General features: G+C 39.9%; 1 protein-coding gene across 1 annotated transcript in view; it reads left to right on the forward strand.

Moving 5' to 3' along the window:
- Positions 1–24,502, forward strand: part of ANKDD1B (ankyrin repeat and death domain containing 1B) — a 97,337-nt gene that overhangs the window by 51,600 nt on the left and 21,235 nt on the right. The window contains 5 exon segments of the mRNA XM_044657699.1: positions 1,218–1,316; positions 8,095–8,193; positions 13,278–13,373; positions 18,455–18,553; positions 23,139–23,234. Of these exon segments, the coding sequence (XP_044513634.1) occupies positions 1,218–1,316; positions 8,095–8,193; positions 13,278–13,373; positions 18,455–18,553; positions 23,139–23,234 (489 nt within the window).

Here is a 24,502-nt window from a genome sequence, read left to right on the forward strand (position 1 = left end):
CACTCCCTCCTAACCCACGAGATTTAAGCTCTCCCCTGCGTCAAGACGTCGGAAACGGAAATCAGTTGGACCATGTTGGATCAAGGGAAATGTAGTTTTGATACATTTCCCTTGTCCATAGAAATATATACATTTTTAGATGGTTTTTTCCAATTCCTTTTTACATAGGAATGCATTTATTTGTAGGATCATTGATTTAGATAGAAAGAACCTTAATGGTCTTATAGTCTAACTTCTTCATATCTAAATTGGCAACCCAAAGAACAATCCAAAGGTCATGCAGTAATAAATTGAAGAGCTGGCATTCCAACTCTTGTCTTCTGACTCCAAATCCAGGGTTCTTTCCTGGCATTCAACAAACTTGAAATGCTCTACTGGCCTCAAAAGCACCATGTTAAATTCTCACTTCCTTTCTTAATTTAATTCACTTCAACAATTGCTAAATTGTTTCCCAAGTGCCAACTATGTTCTGGCACTGTTCTAAACACTAGAAATACATCCTCCAACCCAAAAATAGTTCTTGCCTTCAAAGAGCTTACATTCTTAACACATTCTACTGCTAACATGGGAGAAAGATTATGAGTAGGTTTCTCCTTGGTAGAGAAATGAACTAGGGATTGCAACCTATTGAACATCATTTCTATTCTTTTCCCCCTCTATTTTTTGAAATAATAGCTAAGTTCTAGAACTATTTATTCTTTGATTGTCATTTTGCCAAACTTTTATAACAGCTTCCTTGGCTGGGAACAATAAAACAGGCCTCTGGAGGAGGATTTTGTGAAGAATAATCACATATTTCCACCTCCAAATTCTGAGAGATGAGATTTTAGAGAGGGAGGGGGAAATGTGTAAGTAAATATGGTAAAGTAAATCCTTTCTTATTTTGAGCTTCTTAGAGGTTAAAATCATTTGTTGGCATTATAAGGGGGCAACTAGGTAGCTCAGTAGATTGGGAGCCAGACCCAGAGATGGGAGGTCTTGGTTTCAAATCTGGCCTCAGACACTTCCTAGCTGCATGACCCTGTGCAAGTCACTTAACCTCAATTGCCTAGTACTTACTGTTCTTCTGCCTTGGCAATGATCCTTTGATTCAGTTCTAAGGCTGAAAGTAAGGGTTTTGTTGTCATTTTTTTAAAGAAAGAATTTGAGTGCTGGCATTGGCTCATGGGGTGTTGATGAGAGTATTTCTTGTCACTTTTATTTCTTTATTATTACAGGATGGAGAAACACCATTCTTTTTAGCTGTTGCTGGAGGCCACAAAGAAGGTAGCAAATTGTTATTGGATGCAGGAAGTGATGTCAACATTCCAAATAAAGTAGGTAACCCAGGGTTTTCTGTTGAGGGTCCTTCATATATCATCTGTGGACAAGAGAAAGTCTAGGGATTGGCCTTTTGAAGGACTGATTCATGCTGTCTGTACTTTTATTTGGAGTTATTTCTCACATCCCCATTGGCGTCTACTCCAAAGGAACACCCTTCTTCTTGTTCACTTCAGAGAAGTTGTTTTTTTGGTAGAGAGAGAATGAAGAAATGAATTAAGCAAGCATTTATTATGTTGTCTACAAGAAACACATATGAGGCGGGTGGACATACACAAGTTTAAGGTTAAGGGCTTGAGCAAAATCTTTTGGTCATCAAATGAGAAAAAGAAGGCAGGAGTGGCTATTATGATTTCTGACAAAGCCAAAGTAAAAATAGATATGATTAAAAAAGATAGGGAAGGTCATTACATCCTGATTAAAGGCAGTATAAACAATGAGGAAATAACACTGCTCAATATGTACGCACCAAGTGGCATAGCATTCAAATTCATAAAGGAGAAACTGGCAGAGCTCAAGAAGGAAATAGATAGTAAAACCATAATAGTGGGAGATCTAAATATTCTTCCTTCAGATCTAGATAAATAAAACCAAAAAAAAAAAAATAAGAAAGAGGTAAGCAAGCATTTATTATGCATCTACCATGTGCTAAATATTGGAAATGCAAATTGAAAATGTGAGATGGTCCCTGCTCTTGGGGAACTCATCCTCTAATTGGAAGAGAGAACATATGTGTTCAGCAGAAGAGAGAGAGTCCATAGAAATACAGAAGAAAAACAACTGCTTAATCACATGGTCGATGGGGATATGATCAGGGATGTAGACTCTAAATGATCACCCTAGTGCAAATATCAATAATATGGAAATAGGTCTTGATCAATGACATGTAAAACCCAGTGGAATTGCTTGTTGGTTACGAAACGGGGGTGAGAGAAGGGGAGGGAAAGAACAAGAATCATGTAACCGTGGAAAAATTTTCTTAATTAATCAATTAGATGAAATTTAAAAAACAATAATAATAAAAAAGAAGAGAGTCCTAGAAAAATCCTAAATGATGGGGTGGATGACGAGGCCCTACGGTTTCCTAGATTATGTCAGTAGGTCAAATGACATTGCTGGGGAATCTGGTGGGCACAAGGGGACATATCTGGGTTTTGGATTTTTGCATTTCTTTACTTTGCATGCCATCTGAGGACTAAATTTAAGGTGATTGCTCTAAGTTTTATCACTTGAATATACTGAAAAGTATTGAAGCAAAGGCAAAGACCAGAAAATGCTCTACTCTGGCCAGAACAAAACTGAAGCCACCACTCTCACTTGATTACAAATTGAGGTAGAAAGCTCGAGGTTCCCTGAATACTCTTAGCTGTGTTCATTGAAGTAATAAGTGGGGAAGGAGAGAGAAACTTCTTTTTATTTTAAATAATATTTTGTTTTCCCCAATTATATGCAAAAATAATTTTTAACATTCACTTTTTAAAATTGTTGAGTTCCAGATTCTCTCCCTCCTTCTGATCCTCCCTCCTTCCCCTCTGAGATAAGCAATCTGAGAAAGATGTTACATGTAGAAACATGTGTAAGTGTTAAAAATTAATGGTTTGGCTAAATATATGAAAAGTATAAATCTTTTATTTATAAAGTAGAGAAATACAAAAGGGTAGAAAATACATTAGCCTATCTAACTAAATATTATTCTAGTGCTTGGCTCAGCCAGGAATTGTTAATCTTCAATCAGAATTCAACTATCTCCAGAAGACAGGAAGGGAAACCAGCTATCCACTCACCCAAGACAATGACTGGAGCTGAAGGTGACTCCTGAGGCCTTCTTTGAGCTGACCTTCTTGAAGCCAACTTCCTTTTTGGAGTTCACTCTCTACTAGCCTCCTTCACCAGAGATCTTTTCATCAGCCTACTCTGCTAAGGGATTTTCATGGCTTTTATGGTGGTTTCCTGTCCCTGCCCCTTTTAACGGGGGCCAATGACAATTTCCAAATTGTCTGAGTTCTTACCTTTGGAACCACACCTTTCTGAGTGTGAGTTCTTAAGTTTCTGGCTTGTTCTCACCTAGCATCAAGTAAGGTGTGAACTCACAGAGAACCAAGAATTCCCTTTCACACATGTAAAACATTTTGCTATATTAGTCATTTTGTGGAAGAAATCAGGAAGGAAGGAAGGAAGGAGGAAGGAAGGAAGGAATAAAGGAGGAAGGAAGGAAGGAGGAAGGAAGGAAGGGAAGGAGGGAGGAAGGAAGGAAGGGAGGAAAGAAAGGAGGGAGGGAAGGGATGGAAGAAGGGAAGAAGAAAGAAGTAGTATGTTCTCATCTACATTTAGATTCCAACAGTTCTCTATCTGAGGGCAAATGGCATTTTTCATCATGAGACTGGGAATTGTCTTAGATCACTATATTGCTGAGAATAACTAGTTTTTTCACAGTTGTTTATTAAAAAACACTGCTGCCTCTGTGTACATAGTGTTTTTGGTTCTTTTCACTTCATTTGCATCAGTTCATGTAAGTCTTTCCAGAGTTTTCTGAAATCATCCTTATCATCATTTCTTACAATGCAACAGTATTCCTTTCTTATTCATATCAACCACAACTTGTTCAGCCATTCCCCAACTGATGGACAATCTTTCAATTTCCAATTCTTTGCTACCAGGAAAAGAACCAAAGTAAATATTTTTGTACAAATAGGGCCTTTTACCCCCACCCCCTTTTTTTTTTCTTATCTCTTTAGGATACAGATCTGGTAGTAGTATTGCTGGATCAAAAGGTTTAGAGATCTTTGGTCATTGTTCCAAATGGCTAAAGAGAAATTTCTTGAAAGAAACCTTATCCTGGTGAGGAAAGGGTGTGTACAAAACACTAAAATTCAGCTACATGAACTATAAACCAGTACATTTCCAGTAACCAAACAGCAACTTCCTCACAGAACATCTGTGGAATCAAAATGAGACTCAGTCATGTACTTCTCAGAGGTTATTGAGAACTACCATGAGCCCTTTTAATCAGTATATATGACTGAGCACATTTTAAAAAAGAAAGTAAAGAAAAACAAAAGAAACAGTGCTTTTCTATGTGACTGCTCTTCCATAAAATCTTAGGTTTTATTCACTTTTTGTCAGTCAGATACCAGTTGTCTCTTCAGTTTTTTGCCAACTAAGAATACAGGGCTTTAATGGTTCAGGGAGGATCCATATTTAAATCCTGATTCTAACATACTACTTGAGTGACCTTGGGCAAGTCAGAATTTCTCTGGGTTTCAGTTTCCTCATCTGCAAGAAGAGGGGACTGAATGGATTCTAAGGTACTTTCTGGCTCTCAGTCTATGATGCTATGGATCATAGTACAATGAGAATGTTACAAGGTTAAAAGTAGGCGGCAAAGAACAAGAAGACATTTGAGGAGGAAGAAATTATCTCCAGAGAGAATAGGAAGAGCGGGGGGAAAAAGCTTGTTAGTTAGAGAAAACATTTATTAAGCACTTTCTATGTACCAGATACAGTGCTAAATGAAGCGGTCACAAAACAAGACAACAAAATAGTTCCTACCCTTTTAAATAGTGATTTTTTTTGTCCCCAAAGCTGGGATCTTTGGGTTTATCAAATATTAGATTGCTGAAGTCATTTATGCCTAGTCTATTCCATTGATTCACCATTCTATTTCTTAGCTAGTACCATATTATTTTGATGAATACTGCTAAATTCCTACCCTTTTAAAGAAAACTTTTATCTTCTATCTTAGAACTGATTCTGAGTATCAAGGGCTAGTTGTGAATTGTCCAAGGTCACACAGCTAGGAAGTGTCTGAGACCACATTTGAATCCAGGACCTTCAGTTTCCAGGCCTGGCTCTCTATCCATGGAGTCATCTACCTGCTCAAATAGTCCCCGCGATTAAGGCGTTTGCTTTCTAATAAGAGAAGACAAAACATAAAGGGGAATTAGGAGAGCTAGTGTTGTAATGGAATGACCTGGAAGTGAGCAGGAGGTGAGCAGAGCAGCTAAACTCCTCAAGATAGGGCAGACTCAGCTCAAATTCATAGTAATTGAAGATCCAGGCAGAGTCCTTAAGAGGATCAGGCAACCAGTGTGGAGGCGGAACAGATAAGGCTGAGCAGGGGAGCAGGTCTGTGGCTGAATCACCAGAGCAAGGGGAAGACTTATTTGGCACAATTGGTAGCCTTCTCCTTCTCCTTGTCACTATTCTCTGGAAATGCCCTTGATTGTCAATTTTCTTCCTAAAATATGGAACCCAGAACTGGACGTAATAATCCAGATATTATTGGCCTTGTGAGGACTATCACTTCCCTTGTTCTGGACACTATATTTGCATTATTAAATCATCTAGCCCAGGTCTGATGTAGGCCAGGCCTGTGACTCAGATGCAGGCCTGGAATGAAATGAGCCATGTGTAGACCATATAACATTTCACAAAAGAAATTTCCTCAACAAATAACAAACAGATTCACTCTGGGAAATGACAGACTAGTAAGAATAATTTCATTGCCACTTTGGTGCTTCGTTTTTTTTTCACTAATTCACGATCAATTTAAGCCTCTACATGGATGAGGCAGGTAGGTGGTTCAGCGGATTGAAAGCCAGGCCTACAGATTGGAAGTGCTGGGTTCAAATCTAGTCTCAGACACTTCTCAGCTGTGTGACCCTGGGCAAGTCATTTAACCCCCATCAGCTACCCCTTACTCTGCTTTGGCCTTAATTTGTGAAAGATAACGAAAGATAGTGTGGAGTCTTTAAAAAAACAAACAAACAAACAAAAAAACCCAAACACTTATCTTCTGTCTTAGAATCAACAGTGTTGTTTTTTTTTAAAGACTCCACACTGTCTTTTGTTATCTTTCACAAATTAAAGTTTATAAATTAGCCCACATTGAGGAGAACCGCAGAAGAAAAACAATTACTTGAACACATGGGATATATATATTTTCTTAAACCCTTAACTTCTGTGTATTGGCTCTTTGGTGGAAGAGTGGTAAGGATGGGCAATGGGGGTCAAGTGACTTGCCCAAGGTCACACAGCTGGGAAGTGTCTGAGGCCAGATTTGAACCTAGGACCTCCTGTCTCTAGACCTGACTCTCAATCCACTGAGCTACCCAGCTGCCCCCCAATACATGGGATATTATTGGGGGTGTAGACACTAAATGATAACTCTAGTCCAACTATCAATAATATGGAATTAGGTTTTGATCAATGATACATGTAAAACCCAGGGGAATTATGTGTTGGCTAAGGGGCGGGGGTTAGGGGAGTTTGGGGGAGAGGGAAGGAACATGAAATATGTAACTGGAAAAATATTCAAAATAAAAATAAAATTAGCCCACATTCAAAAAAAAATAGTGCATAGAACAAATGCTGAGCTCAGAGTTAGGAATACCTGAATTCAAATCTGGCTTTGGACACTTCCTACCTATGTGACTTAATCTGTGCCTCAATTTCCTCAGCTGTAAATTGGGAAAATTGTTCCTACTTCCTGAGTGCTGTGAGGATCAACTTAAATAAAGTCCTTCGCACTGTGCCTGACCCATAATAGATTGATAAATGTTTGTTCTCCTTCCCCACACTTTCCCATTTTTTGAATGCAGCTCCCTTCCTTCCACATTTGCTTTGACAGTGTCTACTCAGAATGCTGTCTATTCACAAAGGAGTGTCCATCAAGCTAGAGAATTGCCAAGTATTCTAGCGCTAGTTTTTTTTTTTTTTTAATGCCTTAGAAGATAAGGAAATTGCCTAAATATCTTAGTTCCCAGGAACAATTAAGTTTTGAAGCTGGTTTGGTTGTCTCTTTAGGTAGAACTAGCCAATACATCAGGGGCCATCTGGTCTTACTTCTCTGGGCCTCAACCCAGATTAGCAAATATTGCTCCTACCACATGAAGGCACAATTGGTAGCCTTCTCCTTCTCCTCGTCACTATTCTCTGGAAATGTCCTTGCTTGTCAATTTTCTTCCTAAAATATGGAACCCAGAACTGGACACAGTCTAAGACAGGGTGTAACTATAGGTGACACAGACAATATGGCCTACAGGTGTTCAGAAGAGTGAGAATGAACTTTTGACTGGACTATTGGGAAAAGGCTACAAGGAGGATCTTGAAGAATGGGTGAGAATCAGGGGAAAAGAACTATGGAAAGTATCTTTCAGGGACTGCAGAGTTCAGAGTACATCTTGTAAAATAATTGGGGTTTATGTGGGAACTAGTGGGAAATAAAGCCAGAAATGTATTTCCTATTTCTGGGAGAAAGGAAATTGTGCTTCTACTTCACTGACATCTTGGGGAACATGGATTCATTTGTGCCAAAGCTCTATGAATGGTAGACAACCAGAAATACCTATTGTAAAAATAATTAGAACCATTCTGAATTCTCTACTAATGTCCTGCTCTGATAGATCATCTGGCGTGGACATCACCTTTGGTTCTTAAAGGCTATACCAGAAAAATGCCAGGTTTGTGGGTCAGACCAAAGTGGAAGCCCTGCCATTTTGGCCCACCATTGGACTTTTACATAAATTCAGAGGTGCTCACCATCAGAGGGCTGGCCACCTGGTTATAATTTTTTTTTCTGACTACTGCTACTCAGTCTACAGAGTAAAATAATTTGCAGATTTGAAGCAATATATGAATGTTAGCCAAGATTATTAATAAGGTGTGAAGTTTACATTTTACAGTTAAAATGATAGGTCTTTGCCATGTTGAAAGCCTCATTATGATTTCTAACTAAAATCCTTTCACCCTCCCCAAACCTTGTTTTTCTCTCAGAACAACATTAATGCTTTGCAAATAGCAATCCAGAATGGGCACACATCCCTTGTCATGTTTCTTCTCAGTGAAGACATTGTTCTGGATCAGAAAGCCGAGGTGAGTTGGGGACAATAATTAATCATTTGGTGGGTCATATTGACCAACATGCTTTACTGTGGCTAAGGAGGTATTAGTTTTAGGATGGATTGCTACATTTATGAAAGATATATTTATTTATGGTGGAGAGTCTTCTTTAGAAATAATTTTTTTTTTTGAGGAAGGGATGACAAGTTCTAATGCAGATAAAAATAAATGTGTTTTTTTTTTTACATTTTAATGTTTAGAGCAACAAAACTTTCATATATGCTTGAGATGCCATTCTCTTATTAAATTTGTCTGAGAAGACGAGGAAACTACTACATTTATTAGGGTATCTAAATGCATAGTTCCTCTATGAAAAATTATCATTTGTCTCTTCTGCAAAGCTATCTTTTTTCTTTAAAATCCAATCAATCATTCTAACCCTGGGTTTCTGGAATTTCATGTTGGCTTTCACAAAGACCCAACACACCCAAAGCAAACATTTTGACAGTGACCTTCTGTGTTGGAAATAAACCAAGAAAATCTTTTCACATTTTTTTACTCTATTTTTTCCCCCTTGAGAATATTACTCATTCTGATTCTGATTATCTATTACTATATGTTCTGATAATTCCAGACTGAGGGTGTGACTTGAACTGGTTTGGTTGTTTTGGATGAAAAGTTTTCATTGGAACTGGCTTGAAACTTTCTTGATTCAGTTCAAAGAACTTCCTGATTTGCAGAACATGTCAGTTGGGCTGTAGTGGTATTCACTGACATTTCAAAACGGGGTTAAATCTGAGTTTGAGTCCTGGTTCAGACTCATCCTTAGTAGTATGACCCTGGAAAAGTCACATCACCTGCATCAAGTTTTCTATTCTGTATCATGGGGATACTATTGTTACTAACTGTTTCATTAGGTTTTTGTGAAGAAAGTATCTTTAAAAGATTAACATGCTATAGAAATGGGTCCTAGATTGTTTTTAAAAATTTTCTTTCCTTTCCTACAGAAGGCCATTCCTTACAAAGAATATTTGTTATTTGGTCTGATTTTTTTCCCCCTTCTTCCTTCTACTTGAGTGTTCAAGAAGGTTTGAAGGTAAAAGGGGAAATGGGAAATGTCTCATAACACAGTCCAATTTGTTCTAGTCATGGAGACCTATATTAGAGGAGTCCGATACTGGCCTGTCCCAGTGATGCATGAAGCAAATTAAAATGTATTTGAAAAGTATTTAACAAAATATATAAAAATATAACATAACATAGATAATATTACATTTTAAAACTATCCTGTGGTCTGCAGGAACCTTTTCTATTTGAGCTTGACACCATTGACCTATAATTCTTTTTTTTTTTTTTAAAACCATTACCTTCTCTCTTAGAACCAATAATCTATATTGGTTCTAAAACAGAAGTTCAGTAAGCATTAGGCAATGCGAGTCAAGTGACTTGCCCAGGGTCACACAGCTAGGAAGTGTCTAAGGCCAGATTTGAGCCCAGGACCTCCCATCTTTGGGCTTGGCTCTCCATCCACTGAGTCACCTAGCTGTTCCTGGCCTTTAAATTAATTCTACCTACCTGAGTAGAGAGTCATAGATGGGCAGACCTGGAAAGGATCTTGGAGAGCCTTCTCATTTTTTTCATATCAGAGAGTTGAGGCTCAGAGGGCTTAAATAACCACTGTAGCAACTAAGGCTTGAACCCAGGTCTCCCAACTTAGTTCAGTGTTCTGTTCTCTTATGTCATGCTTCCTCCTACCTCTTGGCACTTGGATGCCTTTTCCATTCTCTCATTCTCTCTCAAGTCTTCGCCTTCCTCCCCTTTGAGTTATCATTCCTGCTTTATCAATTAGTCTTCTATTCAACCAACCCCACACCTGTTTACACTGATCTGCCTGTGGGCACACCTGCCTGCTTAGCCACTCATCCACCTTTCCTCAATGACACATCTCTGAATCACCCATTCTTTCCAATCTAGCTATTCCCTTTCCCTAAATATTATCATTGACTCTCCACATTTTGGGTTATGTTAAGGGTAAAGAATGAAATTCTCTGGAGGTTGTATTTTTTAATTTCAAAAATTAGTTTATTAAAAGATGGCTCAAAGAAAATCTAATTAGCCAATGGATTCCCTCCACAGTCTGAAAAGATACCCACAAACAAGAGTGGGAACAAAAATCAGGACCTGAGAAAAGAGGGCAAAAGTTTGAGCATGTGGGTAGGAAAGCTGGGCCAGAGAGAGTGACAGTTTGGCCAGAAGAGGGGCCAAAGAGAGATACTTCCTGGGGGCAGCTGGGTAGCTCAGTGGATTGAGAGCCAGGCCTAGAGACGGGAGGTCCTAGGTTCAAATCCGGCCTCAGACACTTCCCAGCTGTGTGACCCTGGGCAAGTCACTTGACCCCCATTACCTACCCTTACCACTCTTCCGCCTATGAGTCAATGCACAGAAGTTAAGGGTTTAAAATTAAAAAAAAAAAAAAAAAAAAAAAGAGAGAGAGAGAGAGATACTTCCTGTGGCATAAGCCAATCCTTTGTACTGATATCACTCAGTCCCCTCCCTCCCCACCCAGGACAGTTATTGGAAAATAGTCACACAGGAATTAGATTTAGACACCTCAATTTCTCCCCATTATAAAGGAGAGTATTGTAAGGATGTCAACAGACCTGAAAAATGCCAACACATTCTTCCATGTGGGTGGGCCACTGAGGTCCAAAATGGCATACCTATGGTATGTTGGTTAGCCCCTGTTGACTTGTCTCCCCCAGAGAGTTCTTATTTACAGATAAACTAGGAGCTGCTCTCCACCACACCCTACAAGGAGCAGGCTTCCAACAAAAGCCAGCTCAGTAAAACATCCTGAGGTCTGGAAGTAAATTACTTTAACTTGGAAGCTGGCTGACCTTCTAAACCCAAGGTTTAAGAAAAGTTTCATATGAAAATTATGATAGTTCAGTATTAATTTTCCACACAAGTAACTCTAGGTTCCTACCAATCCCAGTCTCATTTTTAATTATTCACCTTCTTTGGCACTTCTCAATGGCCCATCCTGCTATCCTCTAGCACTCCAATTTGTTTTGCCTCTAGTTCCCAAAGGGGCATTATGGTTTGGTATTAACCAAGGGTGTAGGGAGTTGATGGTTTGGGAGTAGGAAAGCAGAAGGCTAGAAGAGGGAAGAGAAAATGGGTTGGGTGCCACTGGTGGTTAGATTGAGGTAGGAGAGAAAGAATAGGAGGAGGAAGCAACTAACAAATCTTGAACAGTACATTAGAACTGGACTTTGGCAATGGTACTTTAGAAATGGCTATGTGCTCTAAGAGGAATTGAATTAACTTCAATTCAGCAAGAATTTATTAAGTGGCTACTAGGTATCCAGGGGCAAGTGAACCAAAAGCAAAAGTCTCTGCCTTCAAGAGACTTCCATCATATGATAGTTCTCATGTACAACATGGGCACAGAAAATAAATGTAAAATATAAAAATATAAAGGAATTTCAGGGCAAGGGAGGGCAAAAGAAAATAGGATTTCTTTGATATCAAGAATCCTCCAGAGAAAACTCTCCCTACCTATACAAATCAGATAAACTTAGAGTTGCCTAGAGCAGGGGTGTCAAACTGAAATGCATATGGAGACCACTAAACCACACATAAGTATCTTTGTGGGTTGCATATTGATGTAGTTTTTTTGTCTTGTTTTTTAATTTTTTAATTTCTATTGAATTAATTTAGAACATTTTTTCCATGGTTACAGGATTCATGTTCTCCTCCCCTCCCTCTACCAACGTGAAATTCCCCTGGGTTTTACATGTGTCATTGATCAAGACCTATTTCCATATTATTGATATTTGCAGTAGGGTGCTCGTTTAGAGTCAAAATCCCCAATCGTATTCCCACAGTTCTTTCTCTGTATGTGGATAATATTCTTTCTCAGAATTGTCCTGGGTCATTGCATTGTTGCTAGTAGAGAAGTCCATTACGTTCAATTGTACCATAATCTCTCAGTCTGTATATAATGTTCTTCTGGCTCTGCTCCTTTCCCTCTGCATCAATTCCTGGAGGTCTTTCCAGTTCACATGGAATTCCTCCAGTTCATTATTCCTTTGAGCACAATAGTATTCCATCACCAACATATACCACAATTTATTCATCCATTCCCAAATCGGAGGGCACCCCCTCATTTTCCAATTTTTTGCCACCACAAAGAGCACAGCTATGAATATTTTAGAAACTTGTTAATCCTTAACACCTCAGTTACTTAATAGCTGTGTGACTCTGGGCAAGTCACTCAACCCTGTTTGCCTCAGTTTCCTCATCTGTAAAAAATCTGGACAAGGAAGTGGCAAACCACTCCAGTATCTAAGCCAGGAAAACCTCAAGTGAGATCACAGAGAGTTAACATGACCGAACAGACTCAATAATAACAATAAGTATCCCTGTGGGCTATATATTGACTTAGTTTTAAAATATAACATTATCTCTTTTAGGGTATTTTTATTTATTTTGTTAACCATTTTCCAATTACATTTTTAAATGGTATTTTATTTTTTCCACAATTACATTTTTTTAAACCCCTACTTTATATCTTAGAATCAATACTTTGCATTGGTTCCAAGGCAGAAAAGGGGTAGGCAATGGGGGTTAAGTGATTTACCCAGGACCACACAACTAAGAAGTATCTGAGGCCAGATTTGAATTCAGGACCTCCCATCTCTAGGCCTGGCTCTCTATTCACTGAGCCACCTAGCTGCCCCACAAATTACATTTCAATGTTGTTCTCCCATTCCACGGGTATTTGATACTTTTGGCCTAGAGAACAGGGAAGTTAAGTTACTTCTCCATGATCACACAGCCAGGATGTAGCAGATGTGACCCAGATCTTTCTGAGTCCACAGTCAGCTCTCTCTATTCACTGTGTCATACTGCCTCTCAAATGGGTCCCATCGAGCTCTAGATCTGGGATCCTCTAATCTTTCCAATTTCCAAGTGAATAAGTGGAAGAAATGAGATTTGAACTCATAACTTCTGAGTCTGATGCCAGTACATGACACCACATTGCAGTAGTGTATGAGTAATACAGTGAGGAAGAGCAGCCCAATTTTGAATTGGTATCTGTCTTTCTGCAGCAGGATTCCCCTCTTCACTTGGCCATCATCAACAACCACGTCACCGTAGTGAATGACTTACTGGGAGCTAAGCACGATGTGGATGCCTTAAATCAGGTAAGCAAAGAGGCAGAACGCACTGGAGTTTCCTTATCTTCCTATAAATGTTGGGTTCCTTTTCATGTTGTTTGGAAGGTCGAGGTGTCTTGAAGGATAAGGGCCAGTTGTTCAGAAGGGCACGCACACACACAGAGCTCAGGCTTCCTCTGGCACATGAATAGGAGCCAGCTCGAGTTTGACCTGTCCAGATATTTTAATAGAAAAACAATGGCTTGGAGGCCTACTGCCAGAAGAATCTCTAAATCAAGAACCACTCCCCAAATATGATGCATTGGCATTGGCAGGGGGCCCCTTTCCACAAGAAGGAAGCTGTATTTCTATATTGAAGTCATTAATATGTCTTCCTTTAGCCTGAAGACAGAAAGGCCACACGAAGTATAAAAATTACATGGATTCAATTAACTGAAGAAGCAACAAACCCACCATTAGATCAATCTATCACTGACTCCATCTGGAAATGCTGAGACAGAATAATAAATATGATTTAAAGCCAAAGAACCTTAGGGCTTGGAGGAATCTTCAATGTCTTCTAGCCTTCATTTTATAGATGAACCCAACTAATCTCCAGAGAGGTTAAATTTATTCCAAGGGCATGGTCCCAGGATTGTATGGCTGGTCAGTGGGAGATCTGAGACTGTTAGCTATCTCTCCTAGCCTTGGGTTATCTGTAAATCTGATGAGTATAGTATTGTCTTTTTTGTTTTTAAACCCTTATCTTCAGTCTTAAAGTCAATACTGTGTATTGGTTCCGAGGTAGAAAAGTGGTAAGGGCTAGGCAATGGAGGTCAAGTGACTTGCCCAGGGCCACACAGCTAGGAAGTGTCTGAGGTCACATTTGAACCCAGGACCTCCCTTTTGGGGGCATTGCTCTCAATCCATGGAGCTACCTAGCATTCCCCAGTCAGTGTCTGGTCTTTATCCAAAGTAATTAATAAAAATGTTCACACACACTGAACCAAGCTCAGATCCTCTGGAACACAATACCAGAAAATTCCTTCTAAGTCAACATGCAATCATTAAAATGTATTTGTTTCTGGTCATTCAAGTTCCAAATCCAACAAAATATTCCTTTATTTGAAAGAAAATTATGTTTCTCTGACCACTGTAAGTAGAAAAAATGAGTTTGAGATTTTAAAGTTTCAGAATCTAAATTTGACTATTTTAGAAACCTCAGGTTATTTGTGAAGGTCAAATAAGATAATAGCTGTATGATAATGATAACAACAGCTAGCATTTATTGAGAGCTTTAAAGTTAGCAAAGCATTTTACAAAATGATCTTCTTTTATCCTCACAGCAACCCTGGGAAGTGTTGCTGTTGTTCAGTTGTTTCTATCTTGTTCAACTATTTGTGACCCTATTTGGTGTTTACTTGGCAAAGATACTGGAATGGTGTGCCATTTCCTTCTCTAGCCCATTTTACAGATGAGGAAACTGAAGCAAACAGGCTTAAGCGATTTGCTTGGCATCACACAGCTAGCAAGTTTCTAAGGCCTAATTTGAATGCAGAAAGATGAATCTTTCTGACTCCAGAAATGACACTCTACCCATTGCACCTAGCTGTCCTACCTGGGAGGTAGGTGATATTATTAATTTAATTTTATAGATGAGGAAACTCATTTGAGGCAGAGGTTAAATGACTTGTCCAGGATCACACAATAACTGTGCCACCTATCTCCCTAAAACTTGAAAATGCTTTGTAAAAGGGAGCAGCTAGGTAACTCAGTGGATTGAGAGTCAGACCTAGAGCCTGGAGGTCCTGGTTTAAAATCTGACCTCAGACACTTCCTAGCTGTGTGACTCTGGGCAAGTCACTCAATTCTAGTTGCCTAGTCCTTACAGCTCTTCTGTCTTGGGACCGATACACAATATTGCTTTTAAAACAGAAGGTAAGGTTTTTTTCTTTCTTTTTTTTAAAGCTATGTAAAACGTGAGTTTCTATTCTTTGATTCATTGAATCTCTATATTTGTTGAATGTTGGGATGGTCCCCTTTATGCTCTCATATCTTAAAAGTAGCATTATACCATAACTTAGTCATATAACAATCTATCTGAGCTTCAGTTCTCTAATCAGCAAAGTGATGGACTGGGATTAGATCAGTGATGGCGAACCTTTTAGAGACTGAGTGTTGTGCTGTGCCCCCTCCCCCACTCCCCTTACCTCAGACAGGGGAGGGAGGAAATGCTCCCATTGGGCTGCTGGGAAGAGGGGCAGGTGATGTGAAAAAATGTCTACAGGTGCTATGGAGAAGGGGAAGGGAATGGCTCTGCCCGAGGTCCTCTGCCTTTCTAGTAACCAACTCTGGCAGGCAATGATGTGGATGCCCACAGAGAGGGCTCTGTGTGCCCTCTTTGGCATGCATGCCATAGGTTTACCATCCCAGGACTAGATAAACAGCAGTTCTTAATGTATAGACTTAAGGTTGCCCTCCTTCCCTTTTCACAGGGGCCAAGAAAATGTTCATAATAATCCTAAAATGTAATTTACCTATTAAAACTCCTCCCTTTTCCATATCTTTGGGAGGCCAGATTATCTTTCTAGACTTTGACCAAAACAACATATTATAATAGCTTGAATGTAGAAGCAGGTATAAGCATCAAGATACCTTTTAAGCTAGATATTAAAGATATTTGCAAAAATTACAAAGAATGTCAATATCCGTAATTTTTTCATGTTTTAGAAAGGTTTTTTTAAAAAATGTTATTTATGTTTAACAATTAATGGGGGCAACTAGGTGGCATGTGGATAGAGCATCAGGCCTGGAGGCAGAAAAACTTGTCTTTCTGAGTTTTAAATCTGGATTCAAGATACTTATTAGCTGTGTGACCTTGGGCAAGTCATTTAACCCTGCCTGCCTCAGTTTCCTCATCTGTAAAATGAATTGGAGAAGGAAATGGCAAACTACTACAGTATCTTTACCAAGAAAACCTTGAATGGGGTCAGATAGAGTCATATATGACTGAAAAATGACAAAGGAGTGTTGATATCAATAAGCTTGAGAGCTGTGGAACTAAATGATCTTTAGAGCCTATTGCAGATCAGACTGTAGTAGCTAGTTCTTCAATAAGTTTGTCTGTGTCAATGATTTGTCTTACATGAGGATCCCTGGAGTGTGCAGGGACTATTTGTAGAATGGCCAGGATTCCTTGTGGTTCCTTGTTGTATTCTCAATCCTAAGCTCCAATTCACCAGTATCCTTTTGTCAGGCTTAAAAATTAAGATTGGACTAAATATAAGAGAATATAGTTGCCAAAATTAATATATCTCAAGTCAAATGACTTTATAGTAGTATTTATCTACAAAATAGAGGGAAAGAGTAAGGTAGAGAAATGAGAAAGGGGTAGAGTAAGAAATCTAGCTTAATGAACTAAATATCTGCTCCAGGTCCTGGCTTTGCTCTGGCAGGTTTCCAGAAGCCCAATCAGAGGGCCAAGAGGTAAATTAGGTATCACTCACCAGGCCTATCTGGTGTTAATCTCTCCAACAGTCAGGAAAGGAAGGTCACCTTTTTTTCACTCACCAATCCAAAGTCCAAGTGGAGAAGATCCAAGAACAGTTTTACCAGAAACAGTCTGAGGTCCCAAGCCAGAGCTCCTCCAAGGCCAAGTTCCAAGGAGAAAGAGCTATTCATAGCAAGTTTTTGCCACTTTTATAGACCCTACTTTGCATCCCTTCCTGTGCCTTCCTACACTTTACAGGGGCCAATCACAGTTTTAGAATTTTCTTAGGACTGCCCAGGTGCCAGTCAGTTGTTTCTGAGTTGTCACCCACTTTAGCATTCTAGGTTGTGGACCTCCTCCCACTTAAGCATAAAGTAGGGGTATATACACTTCTGGTGATTAAATCTAAAAGTAGGCAGGGGAGGGTTAATCCCATCTTCACACCTTTATTTTTATTTGGTTATTTATTTAAACTCCTACCTTCCACTTTTGTAACAACTTTAAGACAGAAGAGCAGTAAGGGCTGGGCAGTCCAGGTTAAATGACTTGCCCAGGGTCACACAGCTAAGAAAGGAAGGTCAGCTTCCATGTTTGAAGCTAGATTTGAAGCCAGATCCTTCTGACTCCAGACCTGGTGCTTTATCTTCTATGCTGCCTAGATGGTCCAATGAATATCACCTTAGAGGTTCTTCTTACAGCCAATGGCCAAAGTCTCTTGGGGTTCTGACCCTCCCCTGCAACTTCTTAACTTCTAGACTTTTTGGAAAAGAGAAAAGGCCCATGAGTAAAAAGAAAATTAAGGTGACAGGCTTAATATACCTTGTTAGTACTCCATGTATGTTTTGCATTAATATATATTTTGCATGTTGAACAAGACAATGGCCTAATTAGAAAGACTATTTGGAGTGATGCCCCCTCTGGGACCCAGCTTGGCCACAAACTAGGGAAATGTTTTGAAACATTTTAAAGTTCTAGAAATGTGAACTATTAGTATTAACTGGGTGGCATTGGGCAAGAGACTTCCTCTCTAGAAATCAGCTGCCTCGTTTGAGAAAAAGAAAATTGGAATGGTAGTTTAGGTCAGGACTAAATAAGTTATTCTAATGCTCCTTCTGGCTTGAAAAACCAAGCATCCCGACTTTCCTTTTGAGGCTTCATGTTGTGTGACCTTCCTTTGAATAGCAAATGGCACTCATGATCCTCTTTGGTAGTTGTGAGACTCAAATGAGCTGCTGAACATGGTGTTTTGTAAACCCTAAAAAGCTTTATAAATGAAGCAAAGAAGACTGAATCATTGTGTGGCAGTCAAGAAGATCTGGATTTGAATTTTCTTCAGATACTTATTAGAGATGTTTGACCCTGGACAAATCATTTAACCTTATAGTCCCAGCGTCTTCATCTATAAAATAGGAATAGGAATAGAACTAATTTTATAGAGTTGTTATGAGTTTAAATGTGACCTCAGACATTTACTAGCTGGGTGACTGGGTAAGTCACTTACCTCTGTTTGCCTCTGTTTCTTCATCTGTAAAATGAGCTGGAGAAGGAAATGGCAAACCACTCCAGTATCTTTGCCAAGGAAACCTCAAATGAGTCGCAAAGAGACAGACAGGACTGAACATCAAAATTATTGTTACAGAAGCAGCAAACTCCTCTGCACTTAGCAGCTGACCGTGGGAATGTGGAATTGGTGGAAACCCTGCTGAAGGCAGGCTGTGATCTCAAGGCTGTCGATAAGGTAACTATCTTCTGCTCCAGGCTCAGTGTTAACACATCTTCACATGAAAGGCCAGCTTGATGTCAAAAGTCACTTTCTGTCTTCCAAAGTGTATTAACTCCTATTACTTAAAGCCAGTCTCCAAATGAATTTTAAAACACAAATTATTCATAACTTAGAAACTGTTGGTTTCTAAGGTGCTAAAAAGCTTCCTTATTCTTTGACCTTTAAAGGGGGTGGAGGAACCTCTTGATCTCAATCTTGATGAAAAGTATTTGCTTGCTTAGGGATCTCTCCCTTTCTTTAATTATTATTTACTTCTTTTCTTTTGACATCAACTACAATTTTCTGAATCTATTCTTCCTCCCTCCTTTCCCCACCAAACCCACACCCACCCACACACAAACACACACAAATTAAAAAAAAAATTTAAGTAGCTCAGCAAAACTAATATATCAGTTCCTACTGATAATATGTATAATATTCCTCACTCACAGACCCCTACTTATGCAAGGAGGTAAGGGAGGAAATTTTTTCCCCCCATCTCTACTTGGAATCAAGTTTGATTCTTATATATAGCATTTAATTTTACTATTGTTCTTTTTGGAAATCCTCTTTTTCACAGGGCAAAGGTAAACTTTGACTCCACCAATTTCATATCTGACCATCTTCGCACTAGTCAGGTCTGATGGAATGTAGTTTTATCATCATTTTAATTTAATTCTTGAACTAGCCAAAAGTCCTGGAGCAGGGGCAGACATGTAAACTGCTTATGAAGGCTGCTTATGATGGCCTAGAAAATGTAGCTCAGCCCTGTATTGGAACTAAGAATCAGTCAGTTTACTTTCTGCTTGACGGATTTCATCTAAAGCCTTGGAGTTGTACCCATGCTACCTAGAAATCTCCCCATATCCCTAGATGGAATAGAAATAATGGATAATACTGACAAAGATGGCTTTGTCTCATGGTGTCTCCTCAGTAGTAAATAGTTTGGAAATACTCCCCATCTAACCCCCTCTGTCCTCCTCCCTCATCCTCCTTGAAAGTTAAGCTGCAGTGAAAAGAGCTTTCAATTTAGGGTCAGAAAAGATGGGAGTTTGAATCCTGTCTGTGATATGAGCTATGTACAATGAACAAGTTACTGAGTCACCTGTAAAATGGGGATAGTAATACCCAGAGGGAGCACCTGGGTCACACAGTGAATATAGTCCTGGAGTCAGGAGGACCTGGGTTCAAATGTGGCCTCAGACACTTCCTAGCTGTGTGACCCTGAGCAAGTCACTTAACCTCATTTGCCTAGCCCTTGCCCTTCTGCCTTAGAGTTGTAACTAAAACAGAAAGTAAGGGTTTAAAAAAGAGAGAGAGAATAATACCCATAGTACTTATCTCATAGGGACATTATGCATTCAAATTGCTTCACTAATCTCCTCTTCAAGCATTTATGCTTCACCCACCCCAGGCATGAGATGCTTCCTGGACCTGGCACATTATTAATGGATAGAAAAAAGAAATAGAAAAGTGTGTAATAGCTATGGCCTAGTATGGCTCTCCCCTCTGCCTTAAGTTTAACCTCTGGGGAGTATTATAGGCTTAATGATAATACCAATATCAGCAGTCTTCAGATTCCCATTTGAGCACATATTACTAAGGAAAATGTTCTCCTAAGAGCATAAAAAGAAAAAAAAAACCTTTGGCTCCCAGCATGCTTCTTGCCTAACAGGCTAATTGCCATGATTGTGAATGGTGTGTTGAAAGCCAGCACTCAGATGGCAGAGATTAGGGGGTTGTGCAAAGGCCTCAGAGTAGCAGTACTTTGTAATCCAATTACTGTGCCCCTGATTAGAGGCTGATTGCTTTCAGCCCTAATTTTCAGACTCATCTAAGACTCTCAGTACATGGAAAATAGCCAACACTGGTGCCTGTGGGAATTGGATTTCTCGCGAGTCTCCAGATGCATTCAAGCATTATAGAGCTAGGGACACAGTTCCTCAAGGCCTCTTGTACCACAGAGATAGCAGACAGGGGTTCTGGATTTAGATGCCTCTTGCCATATATTTGAATTTATCCTGATAGTCCCATATCCCAGGATCTTGGCCAATTGTGCTCTGAAATGAACAGACCAACCTTGAGACTGGCCTTTAGAACACAGAGAATAGCCAACAGTTTACTTGGTTTGATAGAAGAACCTGGAAATTCCCACGAAAATCTCCCCAACAAGGGAACACACTAAAAGCAAACCCATTTCCTTTTTTGGTTGTTCTAGTCCAGGAGGTTTTCATGTTTCTCTACCAAAGTAGAAGGCAGTACTGGGTAAAGGAAATATTCTTTGAACTTGACAACCCTTCTATAGTTCTTGTTTTGTCAACCTCGTCGTTTTTTTTTTTCTTCTTAGCAATCTTCTACATCCCTTTCTGCTCATACAGTCACTGCCCTTGCAGCCAGGCCCTTATCATCTGGGCTATTGCCCTGTAACTGGTCTCTGCCCCTCCAACGTGTCCTTTACTTGGCTGTCAAAGTGATTCTCCTGAAGTGCACATCTGACTATTATCCATCCAACTTCCCTCCCCCACCCCCACTTAGTGAACACCAGTGGTTCCCTATACCTCCCAGAACAAATATAAAAGCCTCTATTTGACTTTAAAGCCCTTCACAACCAGTCCCCTTCCTACCTTTTCAGATGTTTTATTTATTTATTTATTTATTTGTTTGTTTGTTTGTTTATTTATTTATTTATTAACCCTTACCTTCCGTCTTAGAATCAATACTATGCATTGGTTCTAAGGCAGAAGAGTGCTAGGGCTTGGCAATGGGGGTCAAGTGACTTGCCCAGGGACACAGCTGGAAAGTGAGGCTAGATTTGAACTTAGGACCTCTCATCTCTAGGCCTGGCTCTCAATCCACTGAACCACATAGCAGCTCCCCTTTTCAGTTTTTTTTTTTTTTTTAATTGAACACTCCTTTAAAATTAACTCCCCTAGAAGCCATCTGTTGGTGTGCAATTTTCCAGGCGTGTCTGACTCTTTGTGAATCCATTTGGAGTTTTCTTGGCAAAGATACTGGAATGGTTTGCCATTTCCCTCTCCAGCTCATTTTACAGATGAGGAAATTAAGGCAAGGGGGGAAAGACTTGCCTAAAGGGCACACGGCCAGTAAATGTCTGAGACTGTTCCTGACTCCAGGTCAGGCACTCTATCCACTATAGCAACAGTAACAGATTAACACTGTACTCCCCTGGAAGCCATTACTGGCTTTCCTGTTATCCTTCTCATTGGATGTTCCATCTCTTGACTCGATGCCTCTGTCCCCCATGCCTGGAATGCTCTCCCTCTTCACCTCTCCTTTTTACCTTCCCTGACTTCCTTCAGAACTCAGCTCAAATGCCAACTTCAGCAAAGGGATTTTCCTGGTCTGTCTTCCCCATCCTTTTACCCCTCCAGCCTCTTTCCTCTAAGATTACTTTCTCTCTACTCTGTATGTATCTTTTACATTTGTATGTTGTCTCCTCATTAAAATGTGAACTTTTTGAGGGCAAAGATTTGCCCGTACTTAACAGAGTGTCCAATATATTTAATAAAAGTGTTTAATAAATGTGCTTAAGAGAGTGCCTAACATACGGTAAGAACTTAATAAACGCGCTTCACAAAGTGTCCAGCACATACTAGGTGCTTAATAGAGCGTCTAACATAGAGCGTTTAGTAAATGTGTTTAACAGAGTCTAACATACAATAAGAGCTTAATACAGGTGCTGAACAGAGTATCTGACATAAGGAGTAAAGTCTACCACTAAAACCTTAGCTCAAATTATTTTAGGAGACTTGGCAGACACCAATCAGGGCTCAAAGGGGGAAATGGGTCATAGGTTCAGAGCTTCAAGAGATTTTGGATCCCCTGATTCTACAGAAGAGGGAATGGGGAGGCACAGAAAAGTCTTGTGTCTTGCCAAGGGTCAGAAAGCTAGTCTTTCGGACTCCACACTTAGTGGATTTACCTTGTGGCATTGCCTCCGTGTCTCATACAGTAAGTGAATTTTAGGGAGGATGTGGTAAAAGTTTGGGGAATGGGACTAGAAAGCCAATTCAATGAAGGACCTGGGCCATTTTTATTTCAATTTTTTTTTTTTTAGGGGGAGAAAGGGAGAAGCTAGAGACTTCTACAAGGGAAGAAAGGGCAAGAAGTAGAGTTGCATTGGGGGATAAGAAAGACCAAGAGTTTTATCTGTTTCACAATTTGTATCAGGACCAGGCCTGTTCATCTGGGTCACCTTTTGGCCCCCGTTGTTTGGTGCTTGAGCTCTTTGTAACAATAGGATAAAATGTCAGGCAGGTGGAGTAGGGGCGACCTAGAGTCCTTGTCTACTCTATACAGGGAGAGGGTTGGGGGTTAAGTGGAAGAAAGTAATGTGATTTTGTTTATGCTCTGAGCCGAATTTCTCAGCCACGGGTTAGACGGATATATAGATATGGAAGTCCTAAGACTTTTTTTGTTTCTTTTTTGATGAGGCAACCCAATAGCTCCTTCTCCCCTATACCCTAATATTTCCCCTTCCCAAATGACATGAGTGGTGGTTATCAGAACCACTATCAGTCATGTTGTTTTTTGTTCTCAGCAAGGAAAGACGGCGTTAGCTGTAGCATCCAGGAGCAACCATTCTCTCGTCGTAGATATGATCATCAAAGCTGAGAGATATTACACCTGGAGAAAGGTAAGGAAAGAGAAGGACCCATCTGTGGGGCTGCCTAGAAGGGAATTTTGGATATTTCTTCGAAAGGGATCCCCTAAAGTTGTTTACAAATCTATTCTGAGATGCTTTCTAGCTGTATGACCTTGGGCAAGTTCTTTAACCTCTCTTTACCTAGGAGGCTCGGTGGTGACTAAGGAGGTTCTCAGAGGAAGCTAGGTGGCTCCGTGGATAAAATTCTGGATTTAGAGTCAGGAAGACCTGAGTTCAGATGCAGCCTCAGACACTTACTCCATGACCCAAGGCAAGTCACTTAACCTCTGTTTGCCTTAATCCACTGGAGAAGGAAATGGCAAACCATTCCAGTATGTTTGCACCTTATTCAAGGCAACTTGCAGGGCAGTATCTAACAAACTCCTAGTTTATGAGCCCCCACAGCTCTGAGTCTTTTACTAGACCAACCATATGATATATGAATTAAAAACAAAAGACATCTAATCAAAGAACAGTAAAATACAGGACAAGATACTTTTGCATAGCATGGCACATTCTTAGTGGGGAAAGGAATACTCGTGGCTAGTGAACATACACCGAAGGGGCATACATGTAGAGGACTGACTATATGTGTCCAGGAAGCATATATTTAGGGACTCTTCAAGCTTCAATGTTGGGTGCCACTGGTGACTTCTGGTGATAGCCTCATGCTGCGTTCTGCCTTAAGTTGCTCTCTGCTACCATCTGCTGGCCATCTGCTGTGATAGGGTTCTATGTAGAGCTGCCTGGGTAGCTGCAGGGATCTCAGCTGTGCAAAACTCACAGCCTGAGGCTCTTTTAGGTTTTTTGAAATGCATATATCCCAATCAGTCCCATTCTTCCTGCTGGCTAGAAAATTCCTTTAAGATATTTGTATTCCATTTAAGGGAGGGACACAGTGAATAGAAGGCTAGAGGACCTGAGTTTACATCCAGATTCCAGACACTAAGCTGTGTGACCCTGGGCAAGTCACTTAATTCTATTGCCCTCAGTTTCCTCATTTGTAAAATGAACTGAAGAAGGAAATGACCCAACAACTTAAGTATCTTTGCTAAGAAAACTTCCCTGTCTACCTGGAAAAACACAGAACCACTAAAGTAGTTACAAAGAACAAGTCTTTAATCAGGACAAGGGAGACACAGTTCAAATGGCCACCACACAGAGTCATAAACATACACCACACAGAGAAATTTTAAATGAGAGTCATCAAAAAATCCTGACCTAAACTTCCTCCTCTTTACCTTGTTTTGCTTCTTCTT

Source organism: Gracilinanus agilis, chromosome 1, assembly GCF_016433145.1.
Source record: "Gracilinanus agilis isolate LMUSP501 chromosome 1, AgileGrace, whole genome shotgun sequence".
Lineage (NCBI taxonomy): Eukaryota > Metazoa > Chordata > Mammalia > Didelphimorphia > Didelphidae > Gracilinanus > Gracilinanus agilis.